The sequence below is a fragment of the Macaca nemestrina genome, chromosome 4 (assembly GCF_043159975.1).
Source record: "Macaca nemestrina isolate mMacNem1 chromosome 4, mMacNem.hap1, whole genome shotgun sequence".
Lineage (NCBI taxonomy): Eukaryota > Metazoa > Chordata > Mammalia > Primates > Cercopithecidae > Macaca > Macaca nemestrina.
In genome coordinates this window covers 86196000-86210515 of record NC_092128.1, presented here as the reverse complement: position 1 = coordinate 86210515, position 14516 = coordinate 86196000, and the positions used below count along the sequence as shown (strand labels likewise).

At 33.5% G+C, this 14516-nt stretch overlaps 1 protein-coding gene across 7 annotated transcripts in view; it reads left to right on the top strand.

Moving 5' to 3' along the window:
* Positions 1–14516, top strand: part of LOC105475614 (alkylglycerol monooxygenase) — a 423463-nt gene that overhangs the window by 116450 nt on the left and 292497 nt on the right. For all 7 annotated transcript variants that reach the window (XR_011622194.1, XM_011731037.3, XM_011731035.2 and 4 more), the window contains exon 4: positions 6909–7012. Coding sequence is in view for 6 of the 7 variants with exons in the window: in XM_011731037.3 (XP_011729339.2) it covers positions 6909–7012 (104 nt within the window). In the remaining variant the exon portion in view is untranslated. The remainder of the gene's footprint in view (positions 1–6908; positions 7013–14516) is intronic.

Genomic DNA, 14516 nt, shown 5'->3' with positions numbered 1-14516 from the left:
ATAAACCCATCAAGGTGGTAAGGGGCTAGAAAATATAGTCTCTGCAACAAATAAAAAATTATTAATATGTAACAGGAATAATCATTATGTAAGTTATTAAATATTATTGTATCTCTGTTTCCTCATCTATAAAGTGGGAACTATAAAAATATCTACCTTCTAGTTCAGTTCTGGGAACTGTATGAGTTAATGCCTGTAAAGTGTTCTAAATATGGCCTACTACATGATAAGCATTCTTGCTTTTATGTGTTTATAATCTCTGATATTTATTATTATTACCAATAATATTGTAATCAATATTATTTAGATTTTTAAGCATTTTATTCAAATGACAATAAGCACTACATTATTTCTTGCTTTTGGATTGTATGGAAACAAAAGTTTAGGTTGAAGAGATGATAAATTCTTAAGGTACTTTTTACTTCATACTAAAAATCTATCGTCTTATTTTGATTAAATTTTGAGAGAATATTATCACACAAATGGAGACATCTTTTTAAAAATTCTGCATACCAGAACTTAAAAGTTTCCATCTGAACACAAATTAAAAAGAAAAAAAAAAAAACGTTTTAAAGTGTGATTACAGGATACAATAAAGGGACGGTATAGTGTTTGTCACAGTTTTAGCGCCATCCTAAAGTGACTCCTAAAGACTCATGGAACTTATTCTTCCAGAGAGATTATTTAATGTCTACATGTGGCCAAACATCCGGCCCGGTGGCTCACACCTGTAATCCCAACACTCTGGGAGGCCGAGGTGGGTGGATCACAAGGTCAGGAGATCGAGACCATCCTGGCTAACACAGTGAAACTGCATCTCTACTGAAAATACAAACACACAAAAAAATTAGCCAGGTGTGGTGGAGGGCGCCTGTAATCTCAGCTGCTCAGGAGGCTGAGGCAGGAGAATGGTGTGAACCCTGGAGGTGGAGCTTGCAGTGAGTGGAAATTGCACCACTGCACCCCAGCCTGGTCGACAGTGTGAGACTCCATCTGAAAAAAATAAAAAATAAATTAAAAAATAAAGTAAAAAATTTGGTTGCTCCTTCATAAGCCTGGTTTGTATGATGCTGAACATATAGCTATATAAAAAATGTGTTGAACAAAAATATGGAGGCTCGGCCTTAGCAATTTGCGTTCTGATATTAAATGAGCAAGGATAGATTAGAAAAATTACAAGAAGAAAGTTTCTATGTACTGAATGAATTAGCAATGCCATTTATTTTATCATCACCAACTTTATTTGTTGCTTTAGGAAGTGAATGAAATTATGATGATAAGATCGATGGCATTTCTAGTTCATTCAATGAATAGAGAATAGTGAAAGAAAGTAGTATATATTTATTGTTATTCATGGGCTATTATATTTTTGAGTTAGACTTTAGTTTGGTAGCTTGAGTCTGTTACTAATTTTATTTCATTTACTTGGCTCAATTTATTATATTTATTTATCAATTATGCTTTGCTAGTAAGAAAAGACAAAACAGACTTTTAAAGGATTCATTTTTATGGGCATCTCCAAGTTCGAAGGGATGATTGTTTTCAATATAAACTTAAAAATTCAATATTTATATTTAGATATCTTGTTAAAGACAGTTGCTACAATTCAAGAAATTTAACACTATCATTTAATAGTATGTGTTGAGCTCTTTAATGCCTTTTACATATTTGAAATTACCAAAGATGTGCCATGATTGTCCCAGAGAACACTTGGGCCCAGTCACCTCCATTTCTGAAGGATTAAAACAAAATCCAAAAGAGGAGAGAATGTATCAAATAAGTCACTGCTGAGAAAGAGAAAAATGAAAAAAAAAGTTCTCCTTTAATAAAACTCATTTTTTCCATTCTTCCTTTCAATTTTATTTTCATTATTTATAAAATTAAAGGTTGGGATTAAGTAATTTCTAGACTCATGCAGCTTGCTATTGTATTTTGCAAAATGGTAGTGATGTTTGACACCACTAAAAGCATATTACGAGCACTTTATGCAACATTTAGCATACTGTACAATGACTATAGAACAGAAGAGCTATGCCTTAGTCCATTTTGTTCTGCTATAACAGAATACCTGAGGCTGGGGAATTTGTAATAAACAGGAATTTATTTTTCACAGTTCCTGTGAAGGTTCGATTCTGAATATTTAGGTATTTCTCATTTTTCTGAAAAATTTCTCAAAAATTTCCTTTGTTTTTTGTTATATACACTGGAAAGCTAAATAAAACTGTCAAGTATACAAATTGGATTTCATGAAAATTAAAACTTTTGTTCTTTATGTGACACTATTTAAAAAAGGCTACGGTCTGGAAGAAAATAAATGCAAATCACATGTTTGATAAAGGACTTGTATGCAGAAGATACAAAGATGTCTCAAAACTTAAGAAAACAACTCATTTAAAATATGGGCACAAATTTTGAACAGACACTTCAAAAAGAAGATACATAGATGGCAATTAGGTACATAGAGCCATTGTCATTACAGCAATGTAAATTAAATTTTCAAGGTGATACCACTGCATACCTATTATAATGGCTGTCAAATAAATACAAATAAAATTAATGATGTCAAGTGCTGCCAGAGATGTGGAGCAACTTGGACTCTCACACACTGCTGATGCTAATAATAAAAGGCACAGCCACTTTGGAAAACAATTTGATAGTTTCTTAACAAGCTAAATGTAGGCACATCATACAGCTCAATAATCCCACGCCTACGTATTTACCCATGTGAAATAAAATCTCATGTCCACAGAAAACCTCTATAATAACTACTTGATAGAAATTTTATCTGTCAAAAACTGGAAACAACTGAAATGCTCTTCAACTAGTGAATAGATAAAAACAAAATGAAATTGTGATATAGTCATTCAAGTGGAATACTAATGATAAAAAGGAAAAACTCATAAAAACAGCAAAATGGAGGGATCTTTAATGCATTATGCTAAATGAAAAAAAGACAACAGACTCAAAAGGCTAAAAATACTATATGATGTTATTGACAGGATACACTTAAAAAGGCAAAACTAAAAGGAAAGAAAACAAATCATTGGATGCTAGCAACTGAGAATGGGGTGGGGGTGGGAGTGAGGGGTTTTTGACCACTGCATTAATTATCTATTGCTTGTAACAAGTTAGGAGCTTAAAACAAGAAATGCTTATTATCTCCTAGTTTCTGTGGGTTAGAAATTGGGGCATAGTTTAGGTGAATGTCTCTGGCTCAAGTTCTTTCAGGAGGTTGCTGCTAGTCGGTTCAGGTCTTTGCAGACTGCAGTGTCATTGGACTGCTCACATGGAGAAAGATCTGCATCCAAACTCTGTTACATGGTTGTTGGCAGAATTCAGTTCTTCATGGGGCTTGGACTGAGGAGCTCAGTTCCTTGCTGGCTGGTTAGCCCACTTCCCTGACATATGTATTTCTTCAAAGGGCGCTCATAACAAGGTAGCCAGCTTTTTCTTAGAGAGTGTTTGAGTGTAAGAGAGGACAGCCAAGACACAAGCTACTATCTTCTTTAAACCTGGTATCAGAAGTGACATGCCATCATCTTTGCTAAATTTCTGTTTACTAGAAGAAAGTCAGTAAATCTAGCTCACACTCAAAGACAGGAGATTATAAAAGGCATTGGGAGTTATACCTGATGTAAATGATGAGTTGATGGGTGCAGCACACCAACAAGGCACAAGTATACATATGTAACAAACCTGCATGTTATGCACGTGTACCCTACAACTTAAAGTATAATAATAATAAATAAATTTTTAAAAAAAGAGAGATACTAAAAAAAAAAAAAGGCATAAACACCGTTGGACAGGAATCACTGGGGGCCATTCTAGAGGCTGCGTTGCCTAGTTAGCCCTTTGGACCTCAGTGATTTATATTTCTCCCACATTCAAAAGATGCTCACTTCTTTCCTGTTCCCAAAAGTTTCATTCCACTGCATTATCAGTTCAAAGTCCAGAACTTGAATTATCTGAAACAGGAAACCATCTTGAAGTCTGACTACCACAACCACAAAAAGGCGGTGGGGGAACTCCATGGGGTAGTAAAATTGTTCTGTATCTAGATTGCAGTAATCATTGAACAACGGCATTTGTTAAAAACTCATAGAACCGAACATTAAAAGAAGATGGATTTTGTTGTATGTAAGTTACATCTTCATAAAAATATTGAAAAGGAAATTCAAAAATACAACACAGACCACACACACACACTACATAAAATGTTGACCAAATGAATGGAAGTGTTGGCCAATATATTAATAAAATATACAGAATTACATTTGGCACTAGAAAGCAGCATAATTATTTCTAATTATATCATTGAAAAATTATAATAACATACATGTATTAATATTATCTATAATTTGCTTACAGAAAAAGAAAAATATTATTGAACAGAATGTATAATTATATGAAGTCTTTCACAGAGAGAAGCTTATTCTCAATAATATCTTTTTCTCCTCAATATTTGTTTTCACTTCTTAAAACAGATAATTCATCAATTCAAGTATTAGGAAAGATGATCATATAAATGCACTGTTAAGTTTTTCTCATTTTGTTCACAAAAGAACTACTGGAATAACTTTCCATAAAATGCATTTTTATAACTACTTTTGTAACAATAATTTACCTCCAATAAGCTGAATATAGACTATGAAACAAATTCAGTATTCCTTGTTTTTTTACCAATTCTGAAAATGAGGTGAGGCAGTAGGATCCTGTTACTGTGCCCTGTTTGTACAGCTGTACCTCATTGAATGAGGCTTGTGTTACACACAGTTTGTGATAGGAAGTAAATGCTTTTGAAACAACTAAAGAGATAGATCTTTAACCTCCACCTTTGTGGATTCTTTGTTTCACCGTTTAGCTTCTGTAGAGGGTACCAGGAAGTGGCTCCCAATATATATTATAATTCTCTAATGGAACCTCGTCTGATTAGCTCATCCTCTTGTTAACTCATTTTGTGGCTGCATTAGAATGAATTTTTTAAAACCAAATCCTGACAGGTCAAAAACTAGACAATGTATTGATTTTAATGAAGGTTTATAAGTCACAAGTTATAAAATGTTCAGCAGTGAGTATGTTCTAAAGAGAAAATGGTGTTTAGATTACTTCAAGATCTCTATCTGTAAGCGGTTTTCAAACTTTAGGGGATTCATCAAATTTATTACTTCTTAATCAACTTCCACTTCACATCTGAAGATGTAAAGTGCCACAAGGGTCTTTGTATATTTCTTAGGTACAGCCATTAGGCTTATCAATAAACCAGATAATTTAGTTCTATGTTATTTCAAAGATTATGACTGGATATTTTTAGAAGTCATTATGGTGAAGTAGTTCTCTTTTGTGTAAGAACAATTTCCTTAATTGCTGGCAGAGAAATACAATGTCATTCCTACAAATGATTAAAATAATCCTACAAATGATCCCAACCAATTGGGATCTAAGTTACATGTCTGCTGATGGTTGATGACAATACATGTTCCACTGAAAAATATATGACTTTAATAAAAATGGCATTTGTTATCTGTTCATAATATTCCTTATTATACAGAATTAAGTCCTTCTTATACCTATGAGCTACCATTTGTTTACCAAGACTTTTTGTTTAACAATTTTGTTTGGTAATTCTCTACACAGACTGTTCAGAGAACTTTCATTTTGAAAGAAATGGACAAAATTTACCCAGATTGAATATATATATATATGTATATATGATTATAATTTTCATAAAAAATTCTAAAATTATTCTGCTATGTACTATGCATTTTAACTGTCAGTATACGGCAAATGCAAAGACAATTAACTTGATATTTCCAGTTCTAGGTCCACTGGTTAGTTCCTATACATCCAAGCCTCAAAGATTTAATTTCTAATCTATACTGGCAAGGATATGATGATCAGGTCACATAGCTAATTCCATTTCGTGGATTTGTAGCAACAGACTAAACATAAGTTACTTTAGCTAAGAACATATTTTTTAAAACTGAATACAGTATAATGTGACATTTTGATCTCTGATTTTGTTAGGAAATGAAAAATGGCAATACAATTTAGAAATATGGGCAGAATAAAAAAATGACTTGTACTATTCTGTGTCAGCTACTTAGGGGATCAACACAGTGTCATATTGGTTGTAAAAATTTTTATAAAAGGCCACTCTTCTTTGGAGTCTGTATGAATTCCAAGACAGTATGAAAGCAATCTGTACAGTGCTTGATGAAAATAAACAATAATCATTTTCTTTTTTATGAACACAAATAAAACTATGTGGGAAAATTTAGAAATGATTTAGTATTTTGGTAAGGTATGTGAAAACCATAGGTAACTGTTACCTAATATATTTTTGTAAATAAAAGAATATCTGAGACCTTAGTGCAAAATACTACTATGCTATGCTTTGCTTCTTATTCCAACAGATTTTGAGACTTCTCAGAAAGCCATGAGGAAACAATTTCATTAATATTTTATTCCAAAATTTCCATACCAATTTCTCCCATCAGATCATTTTTCTTTAGTTAGAAACATGTTATCACATGCTGAAAAATCATCACTATCCATTGAGTGTATTGTCACAACATTACCAGCTAGCTTTTATAATCTGTCGTATTATAATATGTTAGCAAAGTGTAAATTTTGGAATTAATGTCAGCTTGTTGGAGGCATTTAATTATAACATATAAACTATATGTATTTATTGGCTATGCTTTCAATTTTATTTATTTACAGTGCATACAGTCTCTGGTTCCAAAAATTATTTCAGGCAGCATATTTTAATTATAATTATATTGGCCAGCTTTTACAGAGATGTTCCAGATTTTTATTCCTCACTCAACAGAGCAGCATGCATAACTGAAAATGGAAGTTGCTTTGTTCTTATTCTCATGGCTCATTGCAAATTATGTGTTTTGCAGAAGTTAATATTATGTGGGCCGGACACCAAACACATCATAGTTCTGAAGACTATAACTTATCCACAGCACTGAGACAGTCTGTCCTCCAGTTATATACTTCCTGGGTAAGTTGTATGAAATAGAATAAACATGGTACTCTAATTTGTTTTTAAGTCTCAGCTATTTCTATTTCCTCAAAAACAACAACAACAACAACAACAACAACAAAACACTAATAGAAGGTGTTTTACTAAAATGCTTCTTTCTTCTCTGTAAGGCCAGATGCTAAAATCTTTCTTTTCCTTCTGTGAGGCCAGACACACATGAAGCAAATGCTGTTTATCAATAGAAGTATTTTATTTGACCCAGAAACTCAACTTAAAGTATATGGCAATGTGAGAAAGCAGAATGACTATTTTTTAATTTACTGTAACCCAGGAGGGTGATGTATAGATAAGGTATCTCCATTCAAATATATGTAAACAAGGTTTTCAGTAAAAATTTTTTAAAGTGTTTTTTTTTTAAACTAATTCTCTAAAATCTACTTGAATGCTTTGCTTTTTGTTATCATATTAGATCAATAACATGATCCAAAAATGTTTGGCTCTAAAATATTCTCACACAAGGAAATGACAAGATTAATGAATACCAGAAATAGCCTCTACTTGTGGAGTTCTTTTGACTCATGGGGAAACCCTGATCTACTTGATAACAACCCTTTTTTTGTCATCATCCTTGCTTAGCTCTTCTTGGTTATGAAAATACATGATACTGAAATGTATGTTGAACAGTGAGCTAGAAAGTCAGAGTAACTGATGTGTAAAATCAGTAATCATGCATACTTAATATTGGTGTGTAAAGTCAATAAGCTATTTCTTAACTATAAATTATAATGATCAAACATTTGCATGGTTCAAAATACTTTGCGAGGTAGTTTTGTTAGATACTATTTAATGAGTATGTTCTATGTGCCGCTCTTCTAAAATCTCTTTATATATTGACTTATTTCATCTTCACAACAGCCTTCATACACAGGAATTATTATAGCTCTTATTTTAAAATAGTAGAGCTGAGTCTATAGTTCAGTCACACAACTAATAAAGGAAAAAGTAGAACTTGAACTCCTGCAGCCTGGTTCCAGGGCCCTTGATCTTAATCTCTGCACTCTAATGCTCTTCTACATGCCTCCATATTGTTTTTCACTTCTGTTATCTCTCCTAATCCTCATAAATAAGCCTATGGTTCTCTAGATCAAGTATTATCATTCTCAGGGAACTGAAGATCAGTGAGGTTAATTACACAGCTAGTAAATGATAAAGCCAAGTACTTGAAACCAGATGTATTATACGTCATAGAAAAATACACTGACATGTGTGCTAACCCAAACAGCAGCATAGGCAAAACCAATCTATAAGCCACGGATGGCACTAATACATTTCCTGGAATGGATCTTAACAGAAATTCAACCCCAAACTCCCATACTATAGACCTGTGATGATGCTTGTATTATTTTTCTAGAGCTGCAATAAGAAGATATTACTAACTGGGTAGCTTAGAAAAACAGAAATTTATTATCTCACAGTTCTGGAGGCTACAAGTCAAGTCAAAATCAAGGTATTGCCAGAGCAATGCTCCTCTAAAGGCATGAGGAAAAGATCTTTTCTGGTTCTCTCTCTTAGGTTCTGGTTCTTTCTGGGCTTGTGACACCATAATACTTATTTTCACATGGCATTCTTCCTGTTTCTTTGTCCAAATTTCCTTTTTAGGAGGATACCAGGCATATTGGTTTAGGGAATCACCATACTCCAGCATGACCACATCTTAACTAATTACTTCTACAACAACCCTGTTTCGAAATAAGGTCACATTTAGAGAGTTTCAGGACTCAGATTTCAACATGTGAATTTGGGTAAGGAAGGCACTATTCAATTCAAGAAACACTTCTAAGCAATATACGTGGAAAGGAAATATGTATATATTCATAACCTATAGCTTGTGCTGGAACTCTGGATGATTAAATACAAACAAAATCACTGCCTGTTTTACAGCTGCATAGTTCAAGATTGGACTAAGGCTTCAGGGCAGTTAATGAAGGGGAAAACAGAGCCTGTGATGGAGGAAAGGGGTACTGTTCATTCCTCCTTCTTAAAAAATTGCTGCATTAATACAGCTTTTCAAAAGGCCAAAAATATAGGCTGGATATATGGCTAATGAAAATTACAGTCTCCAAAATCTTTACTCTCTTCTGACTTACATATTTCTCTTTTATTAAAGACAACTGAAATCTCCAGTAGTTGCATTTTCAGAGAGAAAGCTTCCAATAAAGGAAGTAGCTGCATTTGAAGTTGCTCTGGGGAAATCAATGCAGTTCATTAATTACCTGAGGAATTATCAAAGGGAAAAATTATCAGAGCATCATTGACTTCAGAACTAGAAGAAATCTTGGAGATGATATATTTAAGTCATCTATTTTCAAAACTATAAATATGAATCTAAAAGGAGCCCACGACATCGGTATTGAACAATGCCAGGTTGGAGCTTGAGTCCAGTTTATTGTAATCTCTATCTTGGCTTCTTCTGTGTACTTTTCTTTATTAAATCAATGCATACAAAGTAACAAAGCAGCAAAAATCTATGTAAAATGAGGCTCACACTTGTTTTATTGCCAGAATAATTTGTCTTTACAAACTCATGCCATGTTGTTACGGAATGTGCTGAATAAGGAAATGAACATTGAGAATGCATGACAAGCTGCTAAATATTTTTGGAGGGGGAATGCGGGAACGTGCATGGTGGGAAATGAGATATAGGGATTGCAAGTCAGCCTGGATTCTAACCTAGCATTTCTAGGTCCCTTGGAAGATAAGAGAGATGTTTTAAGGGCCTGTGATGGTTAAAGGCTTGAAAGAGGACTTTCTAGACATCAAAATTATAAAGCACACTTCAGGTCTCCTCGTTTTTGTTGAGTCATTTGTTAAGATTTTCCTCACCAACATTTTTACATAAGGCCTATAATTTGGCAGGTACCAAGGTAACAATGTATTTTAGAACAAATAATAAATGGGCCACATCTTTGAAAAGAAAATTGATTTGTGAAATGAAATGTGAAATTAAGCTCATCTCACATTGAAATATGAAATTAAGTATATTTCTTCCATATTACTAAGAAAATTAAAGCAGCAGAACTTTTGAAGATGTTACACATAAGAATTCAACTTTCTAGAATTTCTAACCATATTATTTGCATTTTAAGCCAATTTTAAGCTTAATAGTACTCACCAAAAGGGAGGGCTGTTGATAGAGTGTCATTTTAAGTGAGACTTCTTTACTGCATATACACTGCAATATATGCTTTTGCATGCCACTTCAATCTTTGATTATACATCTTACTATAATGCCTTAAGAATAATACTCTATCCAATTTGCTAATAATAAAATAATAATAATAAAATGTGTTTAAATTCATGGATGTCATATAAAATATAACAGTGTCAGGATTATAACTTCATTTTTGCTGACATTATACATAAAGTACTTGAATGCTGAAATTTTATATTCAAAGCAAAGCCACTGAAGTGCGTGAAAAAATACTGCATCTGGATGGAACTCGAAAACAGAAAAAGAATGTTAGAGATTAAATATACAAAATCCCAACTAGTAAAATCTAAATAAAGTGTGGAATTCAGTTAATACTAACGTACCTGTGGGTTTCTTAGTTGTGGCAAATGCAGCATAACGATGTGTTAGCAATAGGGGAAACCAAGTGAAGGATATAGGATGACACTTTTAGGAGAGTTGTTTTTATTGCAGCACTTCTGAAAATACTAAACTACTATAAAATAAAGTTTATTAAAAACACAGCTACATGTACATGTGTACATGTTTATACTCAGAGCCACTATACATTTTGTGTCTACTATAGAAAAATATTAGAATGAGCCATCAACAATAGACACTGTTTCCTGGGAATCCTAGAGTATTTTAAAGAGCAATAGATGTATCAGCCAATATTACTTTTAATTGGATATTATCCTAAAGAAACTCTTCATTTTTTCGTTCTTTATCTCTCAACCCATCACCCACTGTTTCCTTTTCAGACCACCACTCAAATGAAGCTAAATGTGCCTATAGTTTAGAGAAAGGAATATAATACACTCCTTATCACATGCAGAGCTAGTCAAAACTTGGTTCCGTCTCTCCAGTTTCATCTTTCACACACTCCATTGTCATCCCATCTCCAATTTAACGATTTTCACTTCTCTCAATCTACCGTGCCATAATGCATTGGTATTTCTTTGCACAAGACATTACCTCTGCCTGGAGAATTATTTTCCCTTTACCTCTGATTGTTCTATCCTTCCAAAAAAGATTTTCCAGCCCAGGCTGGAATGCAGTGTGTGTCTCAGCTCACCGCAACCTCCATCTCCTGGGTTCAAGCGATTCTTTTGTCTCTGCCTCCTGAGTAGCTGGGATTACAGGTGGCCACCAATGTTGGCCAGCTAATTTTTTTGTATTTTGTAAAGATGGCATTTTGCCATGTTGCCCAGGCTAGACTTCAACTCCTGGCCTCAAGTGATCCACCTGCCTCAACCTCCCAAACTGGTGGGATTACAAGCATGAGCCACTGCACCTGGGGAAGATTTTGGATTTTGTTTGTTTGGTTCCATAAAACCCTTGCATTTATCTATTGTAGTACATAACAGTTTTCATTATTGTATTTATGGTGGCCTATAAACTTTAAAAGAAATTAATCTACTTTTCACTGCTGTATACCTAGTATATATAAGTGTCTACTAAAGAATTAGTGGCTAATAAATGCATATTATGTAAATGAATGAAATAAAAACTATTATGGTTGTCAAAATAAATTTGGCAATGGAAATATTTTTGCTAAATTAACTAGGGTCAGGCCAATGTGAAACTAATAAAGAGTACGATGTGTTAAATAATTTAAATTTGTCATTCATTTAAATATTTTTATTTAATAGACACTCCAAAAATTACAGTATAGGATATATAGTTTATTTACCTTTTGCAATAAAATATATTTGAACATATTTGTTTTATCTATAAATTCAGTATTGAACAGAAAATAGTGAGCTATCTGCCTTCTAAGAATTTAGTATTTCTCTCAAAAGCATAATAAATTAATGACAAATGCACTTAATTTAAATTACTAGAGTGAGTGAATTTTTTAGTCCTGTTATGTCTTTCCACCTTTAAAATTGCTATGTTCTCTAGGTTGGTATTGAAATTAATTTTATAAGATTTAGCACAATATGATTATAACATATTAGCAACCTTAAAAAAGGTAAATTTTACCCACCATGAGAAAAAATAAATACAATTGGGCTGGGTGTGATGGGTCTCGCCTGTAATCCCAGGACTTTGGGAGGCTGAGGCAGGCAGATTGCTTGAGCCCAGTAGTTCAAGACCAGCCCGGGCAATATCGCAAGATGCTGTATCTACAAAAAATAAAATAAATTAGTCAGGTGTGGTGGTGCACGCCTGTAGTCCCAAATACTCAGGAGGCTGAGTGAGATGTGAGGATCACTTGGTACCCGGAGGTCGAGGCTACAGTTATTTGTGGTGGGTCCACTGCACTCCAGCCTGAGTGACAGAGCAAGACCCTCTTTCTCAAAAAAAAAAAAAAAAATATATATATATATATATATATATAATTATGACATTAAATTATGAAAATCTCATAAAACCATTATTACATTTTCATATAGAGAACATATAAATCAATGATGATCTTATTATATTTGAGCATAATTTAAAATATATTCATTATATTTAGGAAACAGTAAATAGCAATTAACTAGAAATAAAGAAAACTGAGTCCCACGCTAGTTTAGCTGTTTACTCATTTTGCTAATTTGAACCAACAAATTAATGTTTGAGTCTCAGTGATTTTGCATGTGAAATAGACCTCTTAATATTTACTCTGCCTCCTCATGTGGTTATTTTGAAGATCACTTTGTGAGTGTGGAAATTCTCTGAAATATATCAAGTATGATTCTTATGTGTGATATTATTTTTATATTACATATAAGACTGCAGAGAAAACTTAGTGAAATCTCAGATCTTTTCATTACATTGTACTCCCTGCCAAACTACATAAGCAAAGACTGTTTTTCAATATGTGGGAGCTGGAGTTATATGAAGACAAATGTGAACAAATAAAGATATAAGAAACTAACAACTTTGATGTAATGCATTTGAATGCACTGGGGATAAATTCTCATAACTCTTTGTCACAGAAGGAAAGCATGCATTAAGCCCCCATGAAGTAAAGAAACAAAACTTCTCTCAGAACTTTGCCTCGGAACTCCAAGGCATTCCTTCTTCACCCTCATCCAGCATTTAAAAATGACTAATAAGACAAAGTTTATGTCCATTAAAGAAATGAGGCTCTTGGATAGTTTGAATCATTGCTAGTATCAAAGACTAATGCTAGCATGCATCAGGAAAATGGAATTAATTATTCTGTAGCTTACAGAAATATTCAAAGTCATTTTGAAATTTGGTAAAAATTAAAATTATTCTCTGATTTTCAGTGTTTTTCTTTTCAGAGATTTGATAGTCATTTGCAGTCCTCCTAATGAATGATAAACAAGAGGAAGCAGATTGAGTTTCCTCTAAAGTTGCCACATATTTAAAATATACAAGTGGCTAAAAATGTAAACTCCTTTATTTGTCATTGTTCTTATTTTGATAGTGCATCACTCATTTTTTTCCATATATAATTTTGACTAGCCAGGCCAATCATGGTGGCAGAGATTGGGGATATAACGATAAGTAAGAAGTGAGCTTTTGTTCTCAAGGTGATGGTTTTGCTTGGAGGGAGTCATGTAAGTGAACAGTCATTGCCACAAATTTTGAAGGTTTTAGAGAGAAGTGTTTTGCACTGAGAACTGTTATGGGTCAAGGAAAGCTTCATAGAAGAAATAAAGCTTGAAGCAAATCTGTAATGAATAAAATTTTGCAATGGAGGAAGTTGTACGTAGAATATTATGTAGAAGGACAACATCTGTAAAAACACAAAATTATAGAAAAATATAATAAATTTTAGGAATAACAAGAAAAATGTGTAGTGTGTGTATTAATTTCCTGGGGCTGCTGTAACAAAGTACCCAAAGCTAGATGGCTTAGAACAACAGAAATTTATTATCTTACAGTCCCAAAACCTGGAAGCCTGACATCAAGATGGCAGCAGGGTTAGCTCCTTTTGAGGGCTGTGAGGGAGACTCAGTTCCATGCCTCCCACCTAGATTCTGGTTGTTTGCAGCTTTGGCATTCCTTTGCTTGAAGATGCGTCATTGAGATCTCTGCCTTTGTCTTCATGTGCCATTCTCGCTGTGTGCATGTCTGTCTCTGTGTCTAAATTTCCCCTTTATATACAAAGACCAGTCCTCCTGGATTAGGACCCATCTAATTTTAACTTGATTACCTCTGTAAAGATGCTGTTTCCACATAAAGACACATTCTGAGGTACTGGGTGCCAGAGTCTCACATATCATGTTAGTGAAAATCAATTCAACTCATAACAGTATGAGTATGGCTAGAACATAGGATGTATAAAATGGTGGAATGGGGTCAAAAGGAAATGGTTAAGTGCATAGA